This window comes from Capricornis sumatraensis, chromosome 10 (assembly GCF_032405125.1).
Source record: "Capricornis sumatraensis isolate serow.1 chromosome 10, serow.2, whole genome shotgun sequence".
Taxonomy (NCBI): domain Eukaryota; kingdom Metazoa; phylum Chordata; class Mammalia; order Artiodactyla; family Bovidae; genus Capricornis; species Capricornis sumatraensis.
Window position 1 is genome coordinate 37672848 of NC_091078.1, and position 25571 is coordinate 37698418.

At 39.6% G+C, this 25571-nt stretch overlaps 1 protein-coding gene across 1 annotated transcript in view; it reads left to right on the forward strand.

Annotated features, from left to right (window-relative positions):
- Window positions 1-583: 583 nt before the first annotated feature.
- TARBP1 (TAR (HIV-1) RNA binding protein 1) overlaps window positions 584-25571 on the forward strand; it is a 66068-nt gene continuing 41080 nt past the window's right edge. The window contains exons 1-11 of the mRNA XM_068982022.1: window positions 584-1523; window positions 3477-3574; window positions 5953-6022; window positions 8149-8297; window positions 9315-9367; window positions 11248-11345; window positions 14160-14295; window positions 14934-15030; window positions 17601-17690; window positions 18880-19021; window positions 24819-24918. Coding sequence (XP_068838123.1) covers window positions 584-1523; window positions 3477-3574; window positions 5953-6022; window positions 8149-8297; window positions 9315-9367; window positions 11248-11345; window positions 14160-14295; window positions 14934-15030; window positions 17601-17690; window positions 18880-19021; window positions 24819-24918 — 1973 coding nt within the window. The remainder of the gene's footprint in view (window positions 1524-3476; window positions 3575-5952; window positions 6023-8148; window positions 8298-9314; window positions 9368-11247; window positions 11346-14159; window positions 14296-14933; window positions 15031-17600; window positions 17691-18879; window positions 19022-24818; window positions 24919-25571) is intronic.

A 25571-nucleotide genomic window follows, 5' to 3' on the forward strand; every position in this document is an offset into this window, starting at 1 on the left:
AAGCACAAGCATTGTGTGGGAAGAACTGCATGCTGGAGTCAGCTTGGGCATTCGACTGCCAATGCTGGTGCGGGCATCTCGTTTTCAGCTCTATCCCTAGCTCATTCCTACAGTACTTTGCACGGCTCCTGAATTATTCTTGTTTTCAGTATTTATTTTTTCATGCAGCTGTCGGGAGTCTACTGCATACCCACTGTATCAATGTCTTTGTGGGTGGTGCCAGACTGCTCCTTTTTAAAAACAACCTAGGTGATGGTAAGCGTACCTTCCAAATGTACCTCTGGCCCATTTTCATGGCACTCTGAAATGATTTAGAGCCCCTGGATAGGCCAATCTCTAATTAAGAATCGATGGAGTTGGTGTAGAGACTACATTAACGTTTCACGAGAGAGCCTCTTTTCTCCTTTAAAAAGTTACCCAGGCCAGTCTGGTAGGACCTGCCCAAGGCGCCGCGACCCGGCCCAGGGCGGGGCTGCAAGCCCCCTACCTGCGGGCGGGTGCTCGGGACAGCCGTGCACGCGCACGCACTCGCGCACGCCGGCGCCTTCCTTTGGGCGCCCGGGGTCGGCGGCGCGCGGGGCAAATGGAGTGGGTGCTGGCGGATGCGCTGCTCTCGCAGAGCCGGGACCCCCGGGTCCTGCTTGGGGCGCTGTGCCGCGGGGCGGTATCTGCGGAGCGCGTGGAGACCCTGTGTTTTCTTCTGCAGCGACTGGAAGATGAGGAAGCGCGCGGCGGCGGCGGCGGCGCGGGCGCGCTCCCGGAGGCGGCGCGCGAGGTCGCCGCCGGGTATCTGGTGCCGCTGCTGCGGGGCCTGCGCGGGTGCCCAGCGGGCGGCGCGGATGACCCTGGGCCCGCGGCCCGCCAGCGCCGGCGTGTGCTGAGGGCGGCAGGCGCTGCCCTGCGCTCGTGCGTCCGCCTAGCCGGGGGCCCGCAGCTGGCGGCCGCGCTGGCCGAGGAGGCGCTGTGCGACCTGCTCAACGCGGGGCCCGCGCCCGGCCTCGAAGGGGCCGCCGAGGCGGCCGTGGAGGTGCTGGCGGCCGTGGGGCCCTGCCTGCGGCCTCGCGAGGACGCGCCCCTGCTGGAGCGAGTGGCGCGGGCCGCTCTCGCGCTGGCGCTGGGTGGGGACAAGGCGGGGCCGTCCCCGGACGCTGCGGCGCTGGTTGCCGGGCGGCTGCTGCCGGCTCTGGGCCGGTGCGGCGGGGCGGCGCTGCGGGTTGTGTGGGGCGGGCTGGTTGCGCCCGGGGTGTCTGAGGAGCCGGGCCGCGTCGGGTCGCAGCTGCTGATTCTGAGCGCCCTCGCCGAGAAGCTACTGCCAGAGCCCGGCGCAGACAGCGTGCCTGCCGCGCGCGAGGCGGGCCTGGACGCCCGGCGCTGCTGGCGCTTCTGGAGCGCGGTGCAGGCCGGGCTGGCCTGGTCTGAGGACGCCCTGACGCGCAAGCGGGCGCGCTACCTGCTGCAGCGGGCTGTGGAGGTGTCGGCGGAACTGGGGACCGACTGCGCGTGCGCCCCCGGCCAAGGAACCGGTACTTGCCTCTTTGCTCCCTGGCCCGTCCCTACTTGACTTTCTGCGAGGGCAGCCTTTCTGCTTCCGGGGCCGTCTCCGCGATTCGTACAGAATTTGGTTATTCTCGAGGTCCGCATAGAGCCTGAAAAACCTTGGGAACTTTATCTCGAGGGTGTTCTCTGAACTGTAACAAATCACTGCAACACTGTTAGAGGAGTCCGCATTTAGGATAAATTCTCTGACCCAGAGCGGGTGGAATCCTGCATTCGTGGAATAATTTAGGAACTAGTCCAGCAGGATATTAACAGACCAAAATTGCACTAAATCGTGGGCTCGTTCAAATAGAAAAGAAGGGATAGCACCCATCAAATTGAAAGGAAAAGTATTTACATGTACTGACCTACGAATTGAGCCTTGAGTATTAGAATTTTGTTATGGGAAACCCATCACAATCCTTCGGTAGTTCTCTTAGGAGAATTTATTAATATTAGTTAAGTATAATGGCCTTAAGTCGACCTTTGGCGGAGACTATTTTTGCAATTGATTTAATAGAATGAGGTATTAATTAATTTTACATTTTGAGCCTGTGCATCCTACCAGTTTTTTACAGGATAAAAGTAGACAAAATAGCAAGGCCTCCCTTTAGTTTGGTTTGTTACTATTGATCAGTTTGTTCACTGAAATGTGTGGAAAATACACTTCAGTCATTTAAATTTATTTTGATCTATCGAAGTCTGAAATGGATTGATTGAGTCAAAACTGCCTCAGTGGATGGAAAATATCTATCCTTTAAACTGTGGCTGCCTACTTACTTATACTAGTAAAAGAATTTTGTTCTGCTGAAGTTGTGAGTAGATTAGATTTTTATACACGTTTAAAACATCAGATAGTAGATATTTTAATAGCCCGCAAGTTGATGATCATCCAGTGAGTGCTGTTGCTGGAAAACATTTTTTTTAATTACCAAAGCTAAGCAATCATTTATTTTAAAGCATCAATCATTCTGCAGTTTTAAAGATAAGCAATAGTCTTATGCTTGCCTCCCATCTATATTTCCTTCATTTCAAAGAGCAGCCGCTTTTATCTCTTAGCTGATTATTTTGGCATCTGTCCCTATATCTTTGACATATTCTAGTAATATCATAAAACCCATTATCCTACTTGCAATTTTGATTGAATGTGAGTTCAACAAAATTATGACTATGCAGGTACTGTTCACCAGTGACCTATGTAGTAATCTATGATTTATTTTTTCCTTCCTGCAAGTTTTCCCTATATTTGTCATTTAGTTTGGTTGCCTCCATATTTACCACTAATTCAGCCCCCGATTCTTAGTTAGTTGTTTAAATCTGTCCTGTACAAAGTGAGATCATCAGTCATTATAAATTTTCCTGAAGAAGTCTCTTCTGAAGTCCCATTCCAAGCTCAGCCTTGTGCATACCACTGACATTCTTACATCTGCCTTCACTTTCACCTGGGAGACTCCCTTCACCTGATCCTGTGTTGAAGCTATTTTCCTGGAGTCCTTATCTTCAAGACCTTGAGTATCTGATAATTTAATCAAAGGATCCTTTATGTCTTTTCTGTCAATTCACCTGACACTTTTTTAGTTTTTGTCTCCTGGAAATCCCCATCTGTTTGTGGCTGTTTTCTACCTTTTCCATTAGGTCCTTTAATATACTAATCATAGGTATATGTAAGTTCTATTTTTGGACCATCTTTGAGTCTGGTTTAATTTTCTGTTCTATCTCTTGGCAATGAGATTACTTTTTTTCAGAAGCTACTGCATTATTTATGCCTTAGAGATAGGTACTCTGTTAGATTGCTGGGCTTGAGTCACTCTGGTTGAGCTGGCTTTGGATTTTGTTATTGCTATAGTTGGCAGGTTGTTGTCTCCTTATGTTTAGAAACATAAAATTTTCTATTTAGGAACTAAATCTAGAAACTGATTTTCTTTTTTAAACCATATCAGGCCCAAGTCTGTTTTGGTGGTCTGAGAAGAAAAAAGATGAGCTTCTAAAGTTTTGGGAAAACTATATTTTAATTATGGAAACTCTTGAAGGAAATCAGGTAAGTGTTTTCATATTTTATCAAATCACGTATAGGTGCAGTTTCTTTTTTTCCCCCAAACATTTTATAGAACCAATACAAAAAGGTCTACCTGGATATAGCATAATGGAACACAAGCGTACTTTGTCTTCCAGTGTGAGTGAGTGAGTGAAGTCACTCAGTTGTGTCCGACTCTCTACGACCCTATGAGCTATAGCCTGCCAAGCTCCTCTGTCCGTGGGATTTTTCAGGCAAGAATACTGGAGTGGGTTGCCATTTCCTTCTCCAGGGGATCTTCCAGTCCCAGGAGTCGAACCCAGATCTCCCACATTACAGGCAGACTCTTTACCATCTAAGCTACCAGGGAATCCCTTTTTCTTTTCCAGCATAGATTAAATTTAAGGTTAAATGTAAACTTAGGAAGGAGGAGAGTGAAAAAGCCGTGTTAAAACTATTTAAAAGAAAAAACTAAGATCATGGCATCCGGCCCCATTACTTCATGGCAAATAGAAAGGGAAAAGGTCGAAGCAGTGACAGATTTCCTCTTTGGGCTCTAAAATTGCTACGGATGGTGACTGCAGCCATGAAATCAGAAGACAGTTGCTTCTCAGTGGGAAAGCTATGACAAACCTAGACAGTGTGTTGGAAGGCAGAGATATCACTCTGCCAATAAATGTCTCTGTAGTCAAGGCTATGGTCTTCCCAGTGGTCACATACGGTTGTAAGAGCTGGACCATAAAGAAGGCAGAGAGCCAAAGAATTGATGCCTTCAAACTGTGGTGCTGGAGAAGACTCCTGAGTCCCTTGGACAGCAAGGAGATCAAACCAGTCAATCGTAAGGGAAATCAACCCTGAATACTCATTCAAAGGACTGACACTGAAACTGAGACTCCAACTTTTTGGTCACCTGATGTGAATAGCTGACTCTCATGTAAAGTCCCTGATGCCTGGAAAGATTGAAGGCAGAAGGAGAAAAAGGTGTCAAGAGGATTAGATGGCTGGATGACATCACTGATGCAATGGACATGAACTTGGGCAAACTTGGAAAGATGGGGAGGGACAGGGAGGCCTGGCATGCTGCAGTCCATGGGGTTGCAAAGAAATGGACACAACTGGGGGCCTGAACAACACAAACTCAGGAAATTAAAGAATACTTCGGTTGACTTAATTTATCATTCAAAGGATTTGGTCTTATTTGATCTTCCCTTGACATTTACTTCTAAAGTGTTTGTTAGTTTTTAGTTTCTCTATGTTATAAATAATCTCCAAAGAAATATGCAATGAGGAAAATGTTACTTAAAGTCTGAGGTCAATTGTTATTAAATAATAATGACCCTTTGATTTTGTAGGCTTGCTTTCTTTTCTTCCTTTCAGTTCTTACATCTTTGCATTCTTTGGCTCTGAGACTTGAAACCTGAAAAATCATTTTCAGTTGACTTTGAATTACTCTTCGTCAGAACATGGAATTTTTAAGTTAGGAGGAATCTCTTTAGAGATTAACATTTAGATTGACATTCATTAGAATCATCCTGGTGCCTTATTAAAGTATTAGTTGCTGGATCTGGTCTTCAGAGTTTCTGATTCATTAGGTCTGTGGTGTGGCCTGAGAATTCAAATATTTTACATATTCCCAGGAGACACATACACTGCCATTCTAGGGACCACACTTGGAGACCTATTATAGGGGTTCCCAGTACGTAAGCTGCAAATCGGTGTGGGACCAGCCATCATGGGGTCACTGTGAGGTGTCAGTCCAAATGCATTGTTTGTTGACTAAAAGAAAGAAGTACTCATATGTGCTAAATGTATGTAGGTGTGGGGATGAGGACTAAACGAAAAACATTTCTAAATTTATATAAACTACGGTTTTCCTTAATCAGTGCATCCATAACACCCTCACTGTTTAGAAACTCTTATGTTAGTTGCCCTTAGTTTCTAGGATATGTACATTAGACGCTGGTATCTGCAAGAGTCTAAGAAAAAAGAGCATTGAACCCTGAGCTGGCTCTGTGTCTAAATGTGAGGCCTTGAACAACTTGAGTGACTAGAGAAAGCATTTCAGTATTTTTTCATCTTTGTAATATTAGTGTTATCGGCTGCCTGCTTCCCAGGACAGTTAAGGATTACATGACATAATTTATGATACTCTATAAATGTAATGTTACTGTAACTATGTTCTAGGTTATATTTATTAGCTTTGCCGTACTCAGTCTTGAATTTGTATGATTAGAAAAATGGGAAAATCAGGCACCTTCTGCATGCTTTTTACATGGGCGTGGTGGGGTCAGGGAGGGTGGAGGTTGTGGAGGGAGGAACAGAAGAGTGACTTACATAAATATCTAACGATACTTTGGTTTTTAAAGGTGAATTTTCATTTCCTATGGCTTTTTGCTTTTCAGATACATGTTATAAAGCCAGTTTTACCAAAGCTAAACAGTCTGTTTGAATATGCAGTGTCAGAGGAAAATGGTAATGGTTGCTTTTATTTTGATTTTTTATGACACATCAGTTTCCCCCTTATTTTATAACTAATTCTTGTTCATTGTGGAGAATGTTATATGAATATATAAATTCGCTGCTACCAGGAGACAGCTGCTACTATTCCAGATATATACCTTGTGGACTGATTGTTCATAATGCTTTTTTCTGACTCAGCAGTATATCCAAAGTGCACTTACCTATGTCCTTAAATAGTCTTTGAGAATTTAATTTTAAATGGCTGCAGAGTTTTCTATAATTTAGAGGCATGGTAATTTTATAAACTTATGATTATGGAAAATTTCAAACAGAAGGAGAGGAGTTTGTATGATGAACCCTATCACCTAGCTTCTGCACTGATCAACTTGTGGCCAGTTCCTGTCTTACATTGCATGTGGCCTCACTTGCTCACTCTCCATCAAATGATTTTGAAGCATATTCCTAGCATTATCATTTCATCTCTAATTATTTCAGTATATATCCTTAAAAGATAAGGACTCTTTGGTAATGTTTTATGTATGGTGTATTATTCATTTTTTAATAAGCATTGTTTGATATTATATATTCTAACTGCTTTCCAGCTTTGTTCTCTTAATATATCTGTTTCATTGTTAAAGTTGTTTTCTTAGCGTTTCAGCCATTGTTCTGAGGGTTGGACTTCTGGGGAAGGGAAAATTCTAAGATACTATTTTAAATATAGTTTTTAAGTCCTTAATCAGTACTATATTATGAGGGATTTTCAGGACAAATAAAATGAAAATGGAGCTTCCTAAAATTATCTTACGAAATTAAGTTTAGATAAATGAGACAGCTAAATGCAGGCTAACTGTTTTGTATTCATAAGAATGATGAAATGCTGCATTATCGTGTTTACACATGAGAGTTAACCTAGGTAAATGGGTTTCAGTGCCTGCTTTAGATAATGACAACTTTAATAGTGTGACCCCTTAGGAACTGAGCTTGATTCAGCTGATTGCTATGGTTGTTTTCTGATACACTGGAGTTTTTCACAGACCATAAGAATCTATAGTCCCACCTGGGGCTAGAATTTAATTAAATCCTGTTGTGACTTCACTTATGCATTTACTGTTAAAATGATTCTCTTATTACCACATTTTGCCCACAGCTCTCGGCAAAACAAATCAAATAGCAGTGACAGATTTTGAAAAATTACCACTGCCAAAGAATTGAACAAGCATCTTGATGTAAATAACACACAAAAAGGGACTGATTTATTTATAGAATGCCATGAGTTTAAAATGCTGAATTTTTTTTCCTAAAAATATTAAGGATATTTGAAAAGAGTTAAAAGTATCTCTAAGGTACATAATTATTTCATTTTTTGTTTATCACTCATTCATGTATTTACTTAATAGATGCATACTTAGTGTCCAATACATACTGAGCACTGGGGTAAAGTGGTGAGACAGAAGAACTATTTTTCACTTGAGTTTTAGTCTGTTTTCCAGGAAAAAATGGTTTTGATTATAAAGTTCTAGACAGACAACAGAAAAATGACTGGAATGGAATACTAGTAAGGCCATACCTTGGTGAGGCGAGCCAGCCAAGGCCTGCCTTAGGACTGACTCAGTGGAGCAGAGAGCTCTGGGTGCAGAAGCCCTGAGATGCAAGCAGCCCCATGGGCTAGAGCGCCCGCCTAGCGAGGCCCAGCTTAGTGGTGCGGGAGGGGTGGCCTGAGGCTGGAGCAGTTGTCAGGGGCAGTGTCATACCTGGTTTTGATTTTATTCTGAGTTTTGAGAAGCCACTCAAGGGTTTTAAACAGAGGAGGGACAGTTTCAGATGAAAAATGGATTGAAGTAAGGTGAGAGAATTGGTTGAAATCACCCCAAACCTAAAGTTCCAACCTGTGTGTGTGGAGTCATATTTAATTCTGTACACTGTAGTCACCATGACATCCGCTTACAGTCTTTCTAAATGAAACTGAAAATGGAAAATGGAATACTGAAGTGATTTTGGTTATTCAGTAGTTAAACACCTTTGAACGTGATTGTTGTAATGAAGTTAATGTGTTTGTGTGTGTGTTTATTTATGAATATATAGTCTGTGTGGAGCCATATGTGAGAATCAAAGTCAACTTTGGGTGTTTATTTTCACAGGATGCTGGCTCTTTCACCCATCCTGGCATCTGTGCATTTATAAAAGAATGTTTGAAAGTGAAAATAAAATCCTGACTAAAGAAGGTGTTACCCATTTTTTGGAACTGTATGAAACAAGGATTCTTCCATTTTCACCAGAAATTTCTGAGGTAATGGCACCCTCTCCCTTCCCTTGTTCCCTCTGTCAGAAGAGGTGAAGGCATTTGTTGTATCTTACATGATCTTCAAAAGTATATCCTGGGGCTTGAAAATCGCAAATAAAACTTCAGAGATTTGCTGACAACAAACCCTATATCTCTAAACTAGGCTCTTGTACTTGGGCGTTGTCGACAGGCTGCCTGCATTATCACCGTGATGAAAAGTAGTCCTTTGTTATCCTGAACAGAAGTCAGAGGCATGAGCCCTGGATTAGGAGTGTGTTAGTGGTACTCTCTCCATGGTCCTGAAGCACTGACTTATTGCTCTTTGTCTAGTGATGCTGCTCCTCCGATTCTGAGTCAGTGAATTACTGTTGTGCTGTACTGAGCAGGAGTAGCCTTTTGAGCTATGTTATTAGAATGTGTACTTCCACTTGTCAGCAATCACACAAAGTGATGACCCTGTGAGAATTACAGCTGTGATTTTAAGTCCTGTTATGATGACATGAGTTGAATGATCATAGACTTAGGAACAGTAATTTACCTCTCATTTAGAGGTAACCTAAACGTCCCTAATTATCCAAGTACATGTACAGTGTTTTAGTAAGCATCCTTTTTCTACATTCTCCTAGCCTTCTTGCACTTCCTGAAAGCACACTTTTGTCTACTAATGTTTTCGAAGATACGCTCTTCCCCATTTATCGTCCAGGCATAGAGGCTTAAATTTTCTCTTGGGTATCTTTCTGTTTTTCACCAGTCACTACCTTTATTTTCTACCATGTGTCCCTTCTTTGGATTCCTTTCTTCCTTCTCAGCACAGCACATGCTCTCTTAGTATTCCATACATTTTTATCAGGTTGGAAAGTTTGGTTTGACACCTGGGATTAAGGTTTCCTCCAAGGCTATTATAAATCAGCCTGTAGCATAAGAGATTCAGTAGCCCTGCTTAGGATGTAGAGTTAGGGCAAGTTGACTTTTCAAAATTACAGTTACAGGTTAATGTCAGATTTTTTTTTCCTTTTCTTTTAGTTTATCATTGGACCATTAATGGATGCACTTTCAGAGAGCTTTCTATACAGCAGGTAAACATGCATTTTATTTAGCAGCAAGAGTAATATGTATTTGATTATAAATTTAACTTGATTATGAAATATGACCAGATTGTTAAAAATGCATTTGGTGGATAAATATATGTTGCCTCATAGACATTCAGCTTTTTCTTACCATGTTGTCCCTTCTGGGTTTGTGATTCTTCTTGACCTTCTAGTAGTTGTATCTGGTGTTTCTCTTTTTCTTTTCTTTCCCACTCTGAACCCATCCTTTCTTGGGTTTTAGGGAAGGACACCTCACACAGGGACTTTCTGACTTCTGCCCTCTTGGAATTTATGGTGGCTTTGGCTAACCAACACTTGACACTTTTTTTTCCTTTCTTCTAACTTTCAGTTTTATAGAAAAGTTGTGAAAATAATACAGAGAATTCTGACTTACCTTTTATCCACATTCCCTAAACGATAATGTTTTACCAGATTTGTTTAATTGTCATCTTTATGTATGTATGTGTCTTTGCATCTCTGTGTGTGTCTGTTTCTTAGCTCTGTCTGTTGAGCGGACTCACCCATCTGCATTTCAGTATCTGTCCATCCATCCATATTAAAAACCATCCGTTCACACCAGTATGCCCATTTCTAGTCCACTACCACAAGGTTCATTCTAACTTTTCCCTTTCCATATCAGATGGTGGAGGCCGTTCTCTACTACATGTTGCTTATTTAATACCTTTACACTTCATCAAGCTTGATGCTGAGAAGAGTGTCATTATTATGCCTTTCCTCATTTTTTGAGCTTTATCTGTACTCTTGAATTGTATCTTCAAAAATTTCCCTTGCTTTTGGAATTATGTTGTATTAATATTTCTAATTCTGATGACTAAGTTTATACTTGCTAGTCTTTTGTTTGCTATATCTCTAATAGAGCAAGCCACCCTGGTGGCTAGCTCAGAGGTAAAGGATCTGCCTGCAGTGCAGGAGACCCAGGTTCAATCCCCGGGTCGGGAAGATCTCCTGGAGAAGGAAATGGCAACCCACTCCAGTATTCTTGCCTGGGAAACACCATGGACAGAGAAACCTGGAGGGCTTCAGTCCATGGGGTCACAAAAGAGTTGGACACGACTCAGTAACTAACACTTTCACTTTTGCTTTTCTGATAGAAAGTACTCTGACAGTCAACTTCTTTAAAAATTTTAAATCAACCTGTGCTAAGTTATATTAATATTCAGTTCTATTTAATATCAAAAAAGCATATCAATGCTTGATTTGCCAATTATTTTTATTTTTCAAATAACTCATTACTATTGAATAGTTTTCTGAAGCAGACAGCTGGAGAGCAGTAAAACCAACTTGGTGGTTTCTGAGAGTTGACAAACATTTATAATGAAATGCCTTCAGTTCCCTCCCACACTAGTGTGTTCAGTTAACAGATAATGTTCCTGGCAGAAGCAAAATAAACAAAAATAAAAGTGTCTTTAGTAGATGTTAGCAATCAAATGCTTTTGCAAAAGTGGTTTATTACTAACATATGTCTTTTACTTAATACTTAAAGGTATTAAATCATTGGAGTATGTGTTAGAAATAATAAAATATAATTTAAAATTACCATTTCTAGACTTTTCTTAAAATGATACTATTTGGCAAGATTGATGCATATGTGTCAGAAAAAGTGTCATGAAAAGGAGATCTATGTCTGCTTAGTATAACCCATTACTAACTCACATCAGTTTTTCAGTAATATCCTGATGTTTTTGTAATTGGAGGGATTCTCAAGATTTTACTGAAAAATAAAATGCAGGCTCAGAAGAAGGTAGTTTTATTGTTGAAAGACATTTGAGCCATATTGCACTTAGTTTCATTATGCTTAATTGTCAGTAGATTTTATATATTTGTTTTTTAACCCCCTTTGTCTATAGGTCCCCAGGCCAGCTGATAGGAAGTGTTTCTCCACTGGGACTGAAATTACAGAAGTTTTTAGTCACTTATATTTCTTTTCTTCCAGAAGAAATAAAGAGTATGTATCAGTAAAGAATTTCTTTTTAACTTACTAGCTTAAATGTAAAAAAATTTTTAGAATGTTGATTATAAGCACCATCCTTCTAGGAGAGTCCTGCTGTTGCTGCTGTTAAGTTGCTTCAGTCGTGTCGACTCTGTGCGACCCCACAGACGGCAGCCCACCAGGCTCCTCTGCCCCTGGGATTCTCCAGGCAGGAATACTGGAGTGGGTTGCCGTTTTCTTCTGCAGTGCATGAAAGTGAAAAGTGAAAGTAAAGTCTCTCAGTCATGCCTGACTCTTAGCAACCCCATGGACTGCAGCCTACCAGGCTCCTCCATCCATGGGATTTTCCAGGCAAGAGTACTGGAGTGGGGTGCCATTGCCTTCTCTGAGGAGAGTCCTAGGACTGTTATAATCAGTATTGTCAAACTAGTTCGTTTTTTTCAGGATAATGCAAAATTTGTCAGAATTATACAAATGTCCATTGAAATTGAGTACACACTTTCACCTTTGTATATAGCATGGTACCAGTATTGGAATCTGTAGCATGGAAGCAATTATGGAATATATACTGCAGTTTCCCATTCTTTCTAAGTATCTATATTCAGTTTCAAAAATTAGCAAAAAAAGTCAAAGAAAAAAGGAACCTGGGCTTAGGAAAAAGTTATAAACTGAATATCCATTGTGTCAAAATTGTTGCCTTATACATACTGACTTAGAAAGATTAAAAAAGAAAAAAACTTTTTATAAGACCTCGTATCTTAGAAATGTCCCACTTCTTTGGACTGGAGATGTGTGTTTCTTTTCTGATGAGCTCTGTTGGTAAGCAAAGCATGGAACCAGTGTTGTTTTGTTTGCTGAGTAGCAGGATATACCCTGCTAAGCCTTTTCTTCATTCTAGGCTTTGTGATGTAGAAAGTGACCCTGGCTGTGAAATATATATATATATTTTCCTTTTGTATTAATATGTAATCTGCATATAGGATGAACAATGACCAATGGTAATATGTATTCAAAAGTCAGGAAAGAAAGGGAAAAGATGGCCATCTGTATATCGCAACCTTAGATTTATAGAAATTTGATTGTTTTGGTTACTTTCAAAAAAGTTAGAGTGGAGAAGGTAGCTGCCAGAGCCATTCTTTAGTTTGCTAGAGTTTGGAAGTTTATAGCCTGGGGATTAATTTTCTGACCACATAGGCACATCCTGTGTGTATATCACAGTGTGAGTGAGATGGTGGTGGTCAGCACCCCGCAGAGTCTGAGAGCCTGGTGTTTGTGGTTGTACCAGACGCATGACAGACCCTTGTCAATGTGGTGAGTGAGTGAGAAATAGAAGTTTGACAGTTGCCATCTTCCTTGTGTCCTGAGAGAGGCATTAAGCAAAAGATGGAAACTTAAATAGTCCAGCAAGAATGAGGGCAAGAAAACTGTCTACTTATAGGTTTTACTTTGTAATTTTTTTCTGTCAGTGATTCCCAGTGAATATATTAAGCATACCTGGTTTTGGGCTAGGCATTTTGGGAAATACAAAATACATGTCATATCCTTTCAGGATTGTCCAAGGATTTCTTAAAAGTGATTTCTCAAAAGATTTCTACAATGATGATCTGAGGAAACAGACATTTCCATTGACTATGTGACTTAAAGACCCTTAAGACATCACATATTAGCAGAGAAAGCGGGATAGAGCACCATTCTTGTGTATCTCAAAATAGTTAAAGTAATTGTAGTGTAGGTAAGAAATAGCCTGTGAGAAAGAGCTAATATTACTGTTTGCAGATTCCAGAGGCCAGATACCAATGGTATTTTTCTTTAACATCTCCAACAAAAGAATGGTTTCCAACAGTAAAAAATATATCTTTTACCTTAACTTAAAAAAAAAAAAAATATATGTATATATATATATATATATAAAACGCTTGTTATCAGAGTATGTACAATATACTAGAATACTCATCTTACTAAAAGGGAATGAATTTGAAATAACGTTGATTTTTTTTTATCAGCTTTATTGAGATATAATTCACACACCATAAAATTTACCCTTTTAAATTGTTCAGTTCAGTGGTTTTTAGTATATTCACAAATTTGTACAACCATCACCACTAATTTCAGAATATTTTCATTATCCCCAAAAGAAACTCCATGCCCATAAGTAATCGTCTCATTTTCCGTCTCCCCCAGCTTCTGTCAGACACTAGTTTATTTTCTGTCTCTATAGATTTGCTTATTCTAAACATTTCATATAAAAAGAATCATATAATACATGGTCTTTTATTTTATGTCTGGTTTCTTTTTGCTTAGTGTAATGTTTTAAGATTCACCTATATTATAACATGTATCATTCCTTTTTGTAGCTGAATAATAATGTAATAATAATATTATAGATACTTCATATTCTGTTTATCCATTCATCAGTAGATATTTGGATTGTTTCTACTTTTAACTACTAATATGAATTACTCCTGTGACTATTCATATACAAGTTTTTATATGAATATAATCTTTCACTTCTCTTAATTATATACCTACGGGTGGAATTATTGGGCAATATGGTAACTCCGTTTTTAATTTTTAGAGGAGCTACTAAACTGTTTTCCACACTTGACTGCACCATTTTACGTTCTCACCAGGAATGTCTTAAGACTTCAGTGCCTCCACATCCTGTTAACACTTGTTATCACCTGTCCTTTTGATCAGAGCCATCCTAGCGGCTGTGACGTTGTATCTCATTATGGTTTTATTCGCATTTCCCTATGTAGTGTCTGATGATTTGCTCATCTTCTCATGTGCTTGTTAGCAACAATGATGTCTTAAAACTTTTTCTTTCAGGTAGTTTCCTGTTAAAATTTATTCAGAGGATGACAAGCAGACATTGGTGTGCTGTTCCCATTTTGTTTTTATCTAAGGCTTTGGCAAACATCCCAAGATGTAAAGCTCTGGGTATAGAAGGACTTCTTGCCCTCAGGTAATTTACTCTTGTGTATATTCATATGTGGTTATTTGTCATAACTTTCCTTAGTAAATTAAGTTTTCTCTTCTGCCTTAAGCCATGGGGAGTGGTTTTAGTTAGTGTTGGCATCCTGATTTCTCACTCTTTATTTTATAGAAGCAAAAAGCAAAAAAAAAAAAAAAAAAATCTATTCATGGGGATTTCCCTGATGGTCCAGCGGTTAAGACTCCACACTTAGACTGCAGGGGGCACAGGTTCAGTCCCTGGGTGGAGAACTGAGGTCCCACATGCTGCTGCACTTACCTTTGTTTTATGAGTTACTAATTTAAATGTTAATAAATGCCGTAATATATACTGTTGGATTTTGACCACTTTAAAAATAAGGCCAGTGTTTTTATTAAATATCAATATTGATTACCAGTTATTTCCAAAAATGTGCCTTGAACGTGTCTTGTTAGTTTTTAAAGATTCTTTTCCATATTAAAATTGTACTCTACTAGAGGCCTTACTTATTTAATAGCTTTGCAGCTCTCCTGACAGTAACTGTCTGCGTCAGAAAGTGTAGATACTATAAGCCGAGTTGTCAGTAACTACAGATGACCGCGGTATTCTCTGAGCCCACGGGAGTGCGTGTGTTTTTCCCCCCCCGTCAGGGACGTTCTGCAGTGCACCATGATCACACATCAGATCCTGCTGAGAGGGGCGGCGCAGTGCTATCTCCTGCAGGCCACCATGAATCTGGTAGACGTGGTAAGCTGATCTTTCTTACTCACGTTAACTTCAGTTCGAGAGTCTTTCTCAGTGAGCGGGAGTTCGTTAAAGAGTCTACACGGCAGGCCTGTGATGCTGTCATTAGAAAGCCCTGTTCATAAGATTGGCCCTTGGCTGGCATCTGGAACCTGAGGGCTCCCAACATCCCAGTATCGTGCCTGCAGGGCTCATGAAAACAGTGTGATCTTCACTGAACAACTGCTTTCCTTCTGGGGCTCTGAAGTTGTAGGTGCTGTGCGCAGGGCATCTGTGTGACCAGCTCCCCAGTGAAAACACTGGGCACTGGTTCTCTAAAGAGCCCTTCTGGTAGGCATTTTACCTGTTGGTAGGGAAGCTCGTGACCATACTGAGAGACCATTCTTGGAAGCTTTCACCTGGTTTCCTCTGTATTTTTTCCTGCACGTCTTCCAGGAACTTGACTTTCAAAGAACATCCTTATTCTGTTCTTCACGGAGCTCCAGTAACACACTATTGTTGAGAACAGGGGTCAGCAGACGTTTTTGTGAAGGGCTGGCTTGGTATATTTTAGGTTTTTTGAGTCATACAGTTTCTATTCAGTTCAGTTCAGTTCAGTCGCTCAGTTGTGTCCGACTCTGCGACCCCATGAGCTGCAGCACGCCAGGCCTCCTTGTCCATCACCAACTCCCAGTGTTCACTCAAACTTATGTCCATCGAGTCAATGATGCCATCCAGCCATCTCATCCTCAGTTGTCCCCTTCTCATCCTGCCCTCAATCTTTCGCAGCATCAGGGTCTTTACAAATGAGTCAGCTTTTCGCATCAGGTGGCCAAAGTATTGGAGTTTCAGCCTCAAAATCAGTCATTCCAATGAACACCCAGGACTGATCTCCTTTAGGATGGACTGGTTGAATCTCCTCACAGTCCAAGGGACTCTCAAGAGTCTTCTCCAGCACCACAGTTCAAAAGCATCAATTCTTCAGTGCTCAGCTTTCTTTATAGTCCAGCTCTCACATCCATACATGACCACTGGAAAAACCATGGCCTTGACTAGATGAACTCTTGTTGACAAAGTAATGTCTCTACTTTTTAATATGCTGTCTAGGTTGGTCATAACTCTTCTTCCAAGGAGTAAGCATCTTTTAATTTCATGGCTGCAATCACCATCTGCAGTGATTTTGGAGCCCAGAAAAATAAAGTCAGCCACTGTTTCCACTGTTTCCCCATCTGTCTGCCCTGAAGTGATGGGGTCAGATGCCATGATCTTAGTTTTCTGAATGTTGAGCTCTAAGGCAACCTTTTCACTCTCCTCTTTCACTTTCATCAAGAGGCTCTTTAGTTCTTCTTCACTTTCTGCCATAAGGGTGGTATCATCTGCGCATCTGAGGTTATGGATATTTCTCCCGGAAATCTTGATTCCAGCTTGTGCTTCCTCCAGCCCACCATTTCTCATGATGTACTCTGCATATAAGTTAAAAAAATAAGCAGGGTGACAATATACAGCCTTGACGTACTCCTTTTCCTATTTGGAACCAGTCTGTTGTTCCATGTCCAGTTCTAACTGTTGCTTCCTGACCTGCATACAGGTTTCTCAAGAGGCAGGTCAGGTGGTTTGGTATTCCCATCTCTTTCAGAATTTTCCACAGTTTCTTGTGATCCTTATAGTCAAAGGCTTTAGCATAGTCAATAAAGCAGAAATAGATGTTTTTTTGGAACTCTCTTGCTTTTTTGATGATCCAGTGGATGTTGGCAATTTGATCTCTATTACAGCTACTCAAAAGCAACCATAGACCATTTACAAATAAGGGGGCATGACTGTGTCCTAGTAAAACTTTACTCACAAAACAGGCTGTGAGTGACTTTGCCAACCCCAGACTTAGAGCTGCTGCTGCTGCTAAGTCGCTTCAGTCATGTCTGACTCTGTGCGACCCCATAGATGGCAGCCCACCAGGCTCCCCCATCCCTGGGATTCTCCAGGCAAGAATACTGGAGTGGGTTGCCATTTCCTTGTCCAATGCATGAAAGTGAAAAGTCAAAGTGAAGTCGCTCAGTCGTGTCCTACTCTTAGCGACCCCATGGACTGCAGCCTACCAGGCTCCTCCATCCATGGGGTTTTCCAGGCAAGAGTTCTGGAGTGGGGTGCCATTGCCTTCTCCTAGACTTAGAGCAGGGTGTCTTAATTGGAGATGTGTGACCTTAAGGGAATAAAAAGATTTGGGTGGTTTTCTGAAGGCTGAGGGTAGTTTTTGTGGGTTTGAAAAACAAAGATTCACTTTTGATGTAAATAATAAGTAATTTCTTATAGGATATTTCTGGTTTTTGCTTTTAGATTATACTACCCTATCTCAGAGATAGTAATCTCGATTTTAAGGAAAATAGATTTATAAAGTAATCTTTCATTTTATATAATGGTTAGCTGTTTATAATCAAACTCTTCATTTTGAAAGTTGAATATTTCCTTTTTAAAAATATAGCTCTTGATTTAACTAATAGTATTCTACTTTAAATAGTACGTTAGATTGGTTTTACAGTGATGTTCATTCAGTTAAACATTTTTCAATGAGTAATTTTTTAAAACTGCCCTGCCCGCAGGAGAAAGTGTCACTCTCTGACATCTCAACTTTTCTCATGTCAGTGAGACAAGAGGAGTCATTAGGAAGAGGAACTTCACTGTGGATGGAGGTGAGACTGAAAATAATGATAAGGTCTTTGAAAACTTTGTGAAAAATGGTTTCTTGTCGAATTCACTACTGGCTTTTCTTGTTATCTGTCAACAGAGGTTTTTTAAAAAAGTTTATTTGCTTTGAGTGGACCTAACCAATAATGCTGTTAGAATTCCTTTGGAGAAGTGGGAGACAAAGTGAAACAGAGATGGAAGTATTCTAGAGAAGATAGTGTTAGTGGGCAGATCTCGACTGCAGATGAGAGTGCTGAAAGTACTGATGATATTAGACTCAAGGACAGTGACACAAATATCTACTCAGGTTACCAACCCTGACATTTTGGTGATGTGTAATTCTTCTGACTTCTTGCATCTTGCTCGTCATGAAACCCTAAGTGTCTTGCAGTGGATGGAGAAAAGTCCTGGCGATTATGAGTAAAGTTGGTATAAACATTTGCATACAGATTTTTGTGTCACCATAACTTTTTAACTCATTTGCGTCGGTTTCAAGGAACATGGTTTCTAGATTGTGTAATGAGCATATGTTTAGTTTTTTTAAGAAACTGCCTTCCATATCCATGATTCCGCCATGTCAGGACCCATACAACCATGGATCGTGAAATGCCGTAGTATTTACTATTGAAAAAAATCCACGTGTAAGTGGACCTGCAGTGTAAACCCATGTTGTTCCAGGATCAACTGTATTTAAAATGCACATATGATAGAAAATAAACTTGCAAGGAGGGTAGGAGCTTTCCTTATAACTTATATTTCAAATTCTACATTCTCTCAAAAATAAATCCTTGTTTTAGTATATGAAGACAAAATGAATTTTAAGGTTGTAATTTGTTTTACATAAGGTGTTATTATTCATAGAGATGTTCTTTACAACACTTTATCAAAATGTACATTTTATATTAGATGCTTTAAAAATTCTTGCCTATTAATGAAGTTTATAAGTTCTTTGAGAAGTTTAGAAAACACTCACACACGTATGTGAATATACTCACATACATACATGCATACAAACATTTTTTTCTGTATGAACTGTGTGTGAAGCTCAATCATGACAGTAAATATTCTGTTACTTTGTTGTGTTCAGTTATCTAAATTCAGTTTATTGTGGAAGAAAGAAAATTAATTAGGGAAATTAGAAGCGCTTTGTTCAGTTAGACTTTCAAAATAAGTGATAACTGTTTTCTTTTTCAGCTCTGTGATTGGTTACGTATTAACGAAAGCTATTTCAAGCAATCCTCAACTTGTAGCTCCATTGGACTTCACGAGACTTCTTCTTTAAATGCTTATGTCAGGAACCTAGTGCAAGAGTATATTAGGTCACCTGCCTGGGAAGGTAAGTCTGAGATCATTTTTATGGACTGATGTAACCAAAACATTTTCTAAGAACTTTCTACTGGTTTTTCAAATTGAAAATATATGCCAAATATATGCTGATTTACAGATGTCAAATTTATATTTCAGCCAAGTAATGTGAATAAACGTTATGTAAAAATATTGTTTCCTAACTTGCACTTTATCTCTTCTAGAACTTGAGATTTTAAACCATCTTAAATGTTCTGAGAAACTAGTAAGTTGTCTGAGAAGGAATTGAGCACAAATAAATTTATTAATTTATTCTACAATTACTGAGTCTTTGTCAGCTAGATTTTGCAGATGTGTGTTTGGAGCCTCTGTAGTGGAAATATTTGTAGATAAGTCTGTTTATCTTTTGTTTGTTTTCAAAGCATTACATTTAGTGTCAGCTGATTATGAAAAGTAGCTTTAGAGAAAAATTGTATTTGAAAGAATGGTTTTGTTAGTTTTTTTTACCAGATACTTAGCAAAAGATCAAACGCACTGAGTGAGGGAAGAGCTATGAGTAGATTCATTAATTAGGATTCTTTCTACATTTCTAACGCTTCCGCATCATTAAAGTCATTAGTGATAATTTGAGTAAATTGCGTCTTTGAATTTAACGTGTCTTCAATTTCCTAGCTTTGTCTCAGACCAAGTCATTTTTATCTCCTGACTTCTCTAATCTGATTATGGAATAGGTCTTAAATGATCAGATAATTATCCTTCCAAAATGCATGAGTTTATCTGTTTGTCCTTTCTGGAACATTTTGCTTTTGTGTTTTATTGTCTCTATTGTCTAGTAAATTTACTGTTACTTGGAAGGTTCTGTTGTTAGGCCTATAAAAGTACATAAATTTTAGTTCCTATTGGAGGGAGCATAGATTAAACTCCCTGAAATATCTATATAACTTGTCTTAAAACTCAGTCTATAACAGCATCAGGTCTGATTAAATCATTCAAAATTGGATAAAATAAGATTTTTAGAGTTTCTTCCTTAACATTTCTGGGACTTAAACTGTTTAATATAAATTTTTAAAAAACTGATCTCAAGTGCAAAGGAGGCGTGTGTGTGTATGTGTAATATTTTGTTTGACTCTTAATGCCCTTGGCTAAGTGTCTTTATAAAATTTCAGTTTGACTAACAATTACTGGGCAGTTTTCAGAACAAGGCAATAAATTCCAAAGCAAACATGATTTAGCTTGAATTTTTGAGCATAAAATACTTATAACACTCAGATTTGTTTTTATTAAAATCATCAGCTCAAACATTTTTTAATCAAATTCTACACCTAAAGTAGTTTTTTTCTTTGGGTTTCATATGATCAGTACAGATAGATTTTACACTGATTATTCAGCAACTGTATGTCAAGTGTTTTCAAAGTGCCAGACACTGGAGTTACAGAGATAAAAGATATGTCCTCTACCCTCAGAGAACATAGGCCAACAAGGGAATTGATAAGTAAACACCTAATCTTAACACGATGCCTTGAAAGCCATGAGCACTGGGATGGGGCCCCAGGGTCGGGGCTACTGATCAGAACTTGTAGACCTGTGGGGGATCAGGAGAGGTCACTGGATGAGGTGAACAGAAATATAGGTGGAAAGGGAGGAGCATCCTGCAAGGCTTGGATGAAGTTACATCCAGGAAGCTTGAGAGTAGATAGACCTCCACCGGTGTCTGTCTGTCGTATGGAGCCCAGGTTGGAATGGTGAAGAGGTGGTTAAGAGAGGATGGATATATATTCGGTAGCTGTATGTGTACCGTATCATATATATGATATGTAACAAAGCAATGCAGCAACAACGGAAACCACACAAAACCAGCATCGTCAACGGGCAAAAATGTTGGAGCACTTTCAGAGCAGGGTTTCTGAATCAGAGAAAGTGAGACAGTTTGCAAATAGCAGTAACAGTGTGTCAGAGCTTGGAACTGTTGAAATCAACCAAAGAGTGAAATATATTGAAGAAATTTTATACTTATACAGTTCATCAGAAAGGGTGCCTACTTAAAATGTAACCAAGATACCTGAGGAAAGATCCCAAAGTAGTATATACTACAGCTGTACAACCAGTTTTAGAAACAGCTTTATTGACATATAATTGACATACATTAATTGCACATATTTAAACTTTATACAGTATGATGGGTTTGACCTCTGTGTATTGCTTATGAAACCATTAGCATAGCAAGATAATGAACATAGCCGTCGCTCCCCTCTTCAGTGTCTTCATGCCTCTTGGTCACCCATGGCTCCTGCTTCCACCTGTTCCTCTGCATCCACAGACCACCTTGACATGCTTTCTGACACTAGTTTGCATTTTCTAGAATTACAGTCAGTTTTTAGAATTCCTAGTAGCAAAATTTGACTGATAATTCAGGGTTAGCCTGCATTACAATGACTAAAGATAGACAGTGACCTTTTGTTTCTTTAAAACCATTCTTGCCTATACTTTTCCAGCCTGTGAGAGAAGGGGGAGAAGGTGTAAAGAATTCTTTGCCATTGGTTCTCAGACCATGATTTCCAGACCAGCAATATCAGCATCACCTGGAAACTGTTTAGAACTGCAAATTCTCAAACTCTATCCCACACCTGCTGAAACAAACTCTGGGTGTGGGGTTTACCCTCTGTATTTTAAGAGGCTCTCAGGGGGAATTCTAAACCACATGCTGAGGTTTGAGACCCGTTGTTCTGTAGCCTGGGTTTCTCTTAATATGGCAGTAGAGGACTCAGGAAGCAGCCCTACAGCAAAAATCTCTGCTAGAGTGTCCTCCACTGGAGTAGTCAGGCACTCTGTTGTTATTGACCTAATCCTGTGACTCTTCTTACAATCAGGAATCTTTAAAAATCCACTAAACTTTTGATTCCCCTTCAGTTATCCCTTTCACTTATCCAAAGTGAAACTTATTCCTTCCCTTTCACTTATCCAAAGTGAAAAATTGTTTAGGACTTCAAAAAGTGCCACTGTGATTGGAAACATTCTCAAAAAGCACCCCTACGCCACTCCCACCTCGTAGAAGGTCAAAAGGTATCTCATTATATGATTGCTAGAAAATGTAAGGAACTGAATAGTGTATTGGTATTTCAGTTTCGTCTTTGTTAACAATGAGTTTTTATATGTACATGTGGGATATAAAGCACTTAATGTGAGTAAAAAGCATTTATCATTCTTATGATAGAACGATAGAGAGCAAGTTTCAATAATTCACTCTTATAAAAAGCACATAAATTTAACCTACTAAATTATTTTGGAAAGCACCAACATTTAGATTGTCTAAAAAATACACATTTCTTCAGCTCAGTTCAGTTCAGTTGCTCAGTCCTGTCCATCTCTTTGAGACCCGATGAACCGCAGCATGCCAGGCCTCCCTGTCCATCACCAACTCCTGGAGTCCACCCAAACCCATGTCCATCAAGTCAGTGATGCCATCCAACCGTTTCATCCTCTGTTGTCCCCTTCTCCTGTCCTCAATCTTTCCCAGCATCAGAGTCTTTACAAATGAGTCAGCTCTTCATATCAGGTGGCCAAAGTATTGGAGTTTCAGCCTCAACATCAGTCCTTTCAATGAACACCCAGGGCTGATCTCCTTTAGGATGGACTGGTTGGATCTCCTTGCAGTCCAAGGGACTCTCAAGAGTCTTCTCCAGCACCACAGTTCAAAAGCATCAATTCTTTGGCACTCACCTTTCTTTATAGCGCAACTCTCACATCCGTAAATGACCGCTGGAAAAACCATAGCCTTGACTAGACTGACCTTTGTTGGCAAAGTAATGTCTCTACTTTTTAATATGCTGTCTAGGTTGGTCATAACTCTCCTTCCAAGGAGTAAGTGTCTTTTAATTTCATTGCTACAGTTGCCATCTGCAGTGATTTTGGAGCCCAGAAAAATAGTCAGCCACTGTTTCCACTGTTTCCCCATCTATCTGCCCTGACATGATGGGACCGGATGCCATGATCTTAGTTTTCTGAATGTTGAGCTCTAAGGCAACTTTTTCACTCTCCTCTTTCACTTTCATCAAGAGGCTCTTTAGTTCTTCACTTTCTGCCATAAGGGTGGTGTCATCTGCATATCTGAGGCTATTGATATTTCTCCTGGAAATCTTGATTCCAGCTTGTGCTTCCTCCAGCCCACCATTTCTCATGATGTACTCTGCATATAAGTTAAAAAAATAAGCAGGGTGACAATATACAGCCTTGACGTACTCCTTTTCCTATTTGGAACCAGTCTGTTGTTCCATGTCCAGACGTACTCCTTTTCCTATTTGGAACCAGTCTGTTGTTCCATGTCCAGTTCTAACTGTTGCTTCCTGACCTGCATACAGATTTCTCAAGAGGCAGGTCAGGTGGTCTGGTATTCCCATCTCTTTCAGAATTTTCCACAGTTTATTGTGATCCACACAGTCAAAGGCTTTGGCCACTAAATGGTATTTATAACATTTTAAAGGATAATATAAAGTTTATTCTTTTGTTGTGTTTTTAAACTAAGTTATCCTCCATGCACGTGTGTTTTTAGTATTGTCTTCTGTACTAGTGTAACAAATTTGTATCAAAATAAATTACTCCCAATATATATTAGAATATTTGAAAATATGTTTTAAGTATTTGAACCACTGGTCTGGAAAACTAGATTAACTAAATCTTTCTTGGAAGTTGAGGTGAAGAGTATCATCTTATGATAGAATGAAAAGGAGCTCTAGCTATGATTTATTTTACTTTACCTGGCTTTCAGGAATAGGAAAATACTGATTTTTATCATTTAACCACATTCTTCCAAAAGTTGTTCTAGAAACTTTGCATATATTACTTAATTTTTATAATAAACCCAAGAAAAGTCACAGGTTTATTTAGTTTGATTTTATAGAAGATGACCTAAGCTTTCTGAGAGGACAGTCTGCTGTCCCAGGCTCCCATAGCTAACAAGCAGTGCACCTGAGATTCAGACAGGAGTTTGAGATGTCAAACCCTTTGTATCTGTATCCACTCCATCCCCTTTCCAGTTCCATTTTAGGGAACTCTCACCTCTCATCCAAGATGCCAGAATTGCCTCTTAACCGGTTACCTTGCATCTAGCTTCCTCTACAATCTCTTTTCCACCTTATACCTAGAAAAATCTGTTTAATATAGAAACTTTGATCTTACATAATTCTCCTCCCCGTCTTTGTATCCATTCACTTTGACCTCTAGTGGCTTCCTTTCGCTTTTGGGGTGAAGACAGAAACCCCTATAAAGTCCCTGGTCTCTCCTACCTGTTCTTGTAAGGTCATCTTTGGTGCTCCCTCCCACTTTATACCCCAGACCTTTACATGGAATATGGCATGCTCTCTGCTGCTTCAGAGCCTTGACATGCTCGTCCTTCCACCCAGAAGGGTCGTGTCTCCCTTCCCCTACCTCATTCTTTCCTAGCTTTCGTACCCAGCCCAATCGTCATTTCTTCAGGGTGACTTTGTCTTACTCTCTAGTTGCACGATTTAGAACACCTACTGCTATTGTCATTGTACGCGTCTCTGTATGTTATCTGATGATGCTCTTCTCTTCTGCACTGTGAATTCCACGAGTATAGGAGCCACTGGGTCTGAGGCCAGTGCATGGCATGCCCCCGGCATGCAGAGATGTCTGTGTTCACACTTAAGTGTATAAAAATGAACCATGCTGTGGGGCGTTCTATATTTCTTCTCAGCTGTGTTTGTCTCATGTAATACTGATAAAACATATTCATTTAACTGTTTTATTTTTGGAACATCATCTTTGAAGGATTTTGTTAATGCTTTGCAAACCTTAAACTATTGTTATTTAAGGAGGAGAAAACAGCTGTATGCCTGATTGGTTTGAAGCTAAGCTTGTTGCTATGATGGTGTTGCTGGCCATAGATGTAGAAAGAATGAAGAGTCAATATAGGTAAGTGTTTCTAAACTTGAAAAAAAAGCTTTTTTTAAAAAAAAGGCTAATCCTGTTTATAGTCCATATTCAGATTTTGCAGTGATTGGTATGGAATTGATCACAGCTTATTAAAGGAGGAAATTAGAATATGGCATCATACTTAAAGAAATGTTTAAAATTAACAATAAATTAATAGTGCCAGAGTTTTAAACTTCAGAAGTTAAAAACACAACTATGTGTTCACAAATCGCTGGTTTTGTGTAAGAATATTAGAAGGATGGGTTGTAAGGTCCTAGCATAAGATTAAGTAAAGACCGTTACTAGATTTTACCCCTTTATAAAATATGTAAATTTTAAAAAATAAAGTAATAATGATAAAACGGTCCCATTTATATTTTGAGAAATATGAGCAGATTGTCACCAGATTATAATTATTGCAAAAAGCAGCTTCCTTAGGTAGTGTCTTTGCATATAATGTAAATCTCTTTTCTAGACAAAGTTTCAGTACTAAAGTTGGTTATGACAGTTTCTCACAAATCTTTAGTTCTTTATATTTTCTTGTTAACATGTCTCATTTCCTTGACTAGTATATATTTGTTTTGTTTTTTCTGAAATATGGAAGCAAGGTTTAATTTGCAAGCATTTTAATTTGCTGATAAATTGGATCTAGG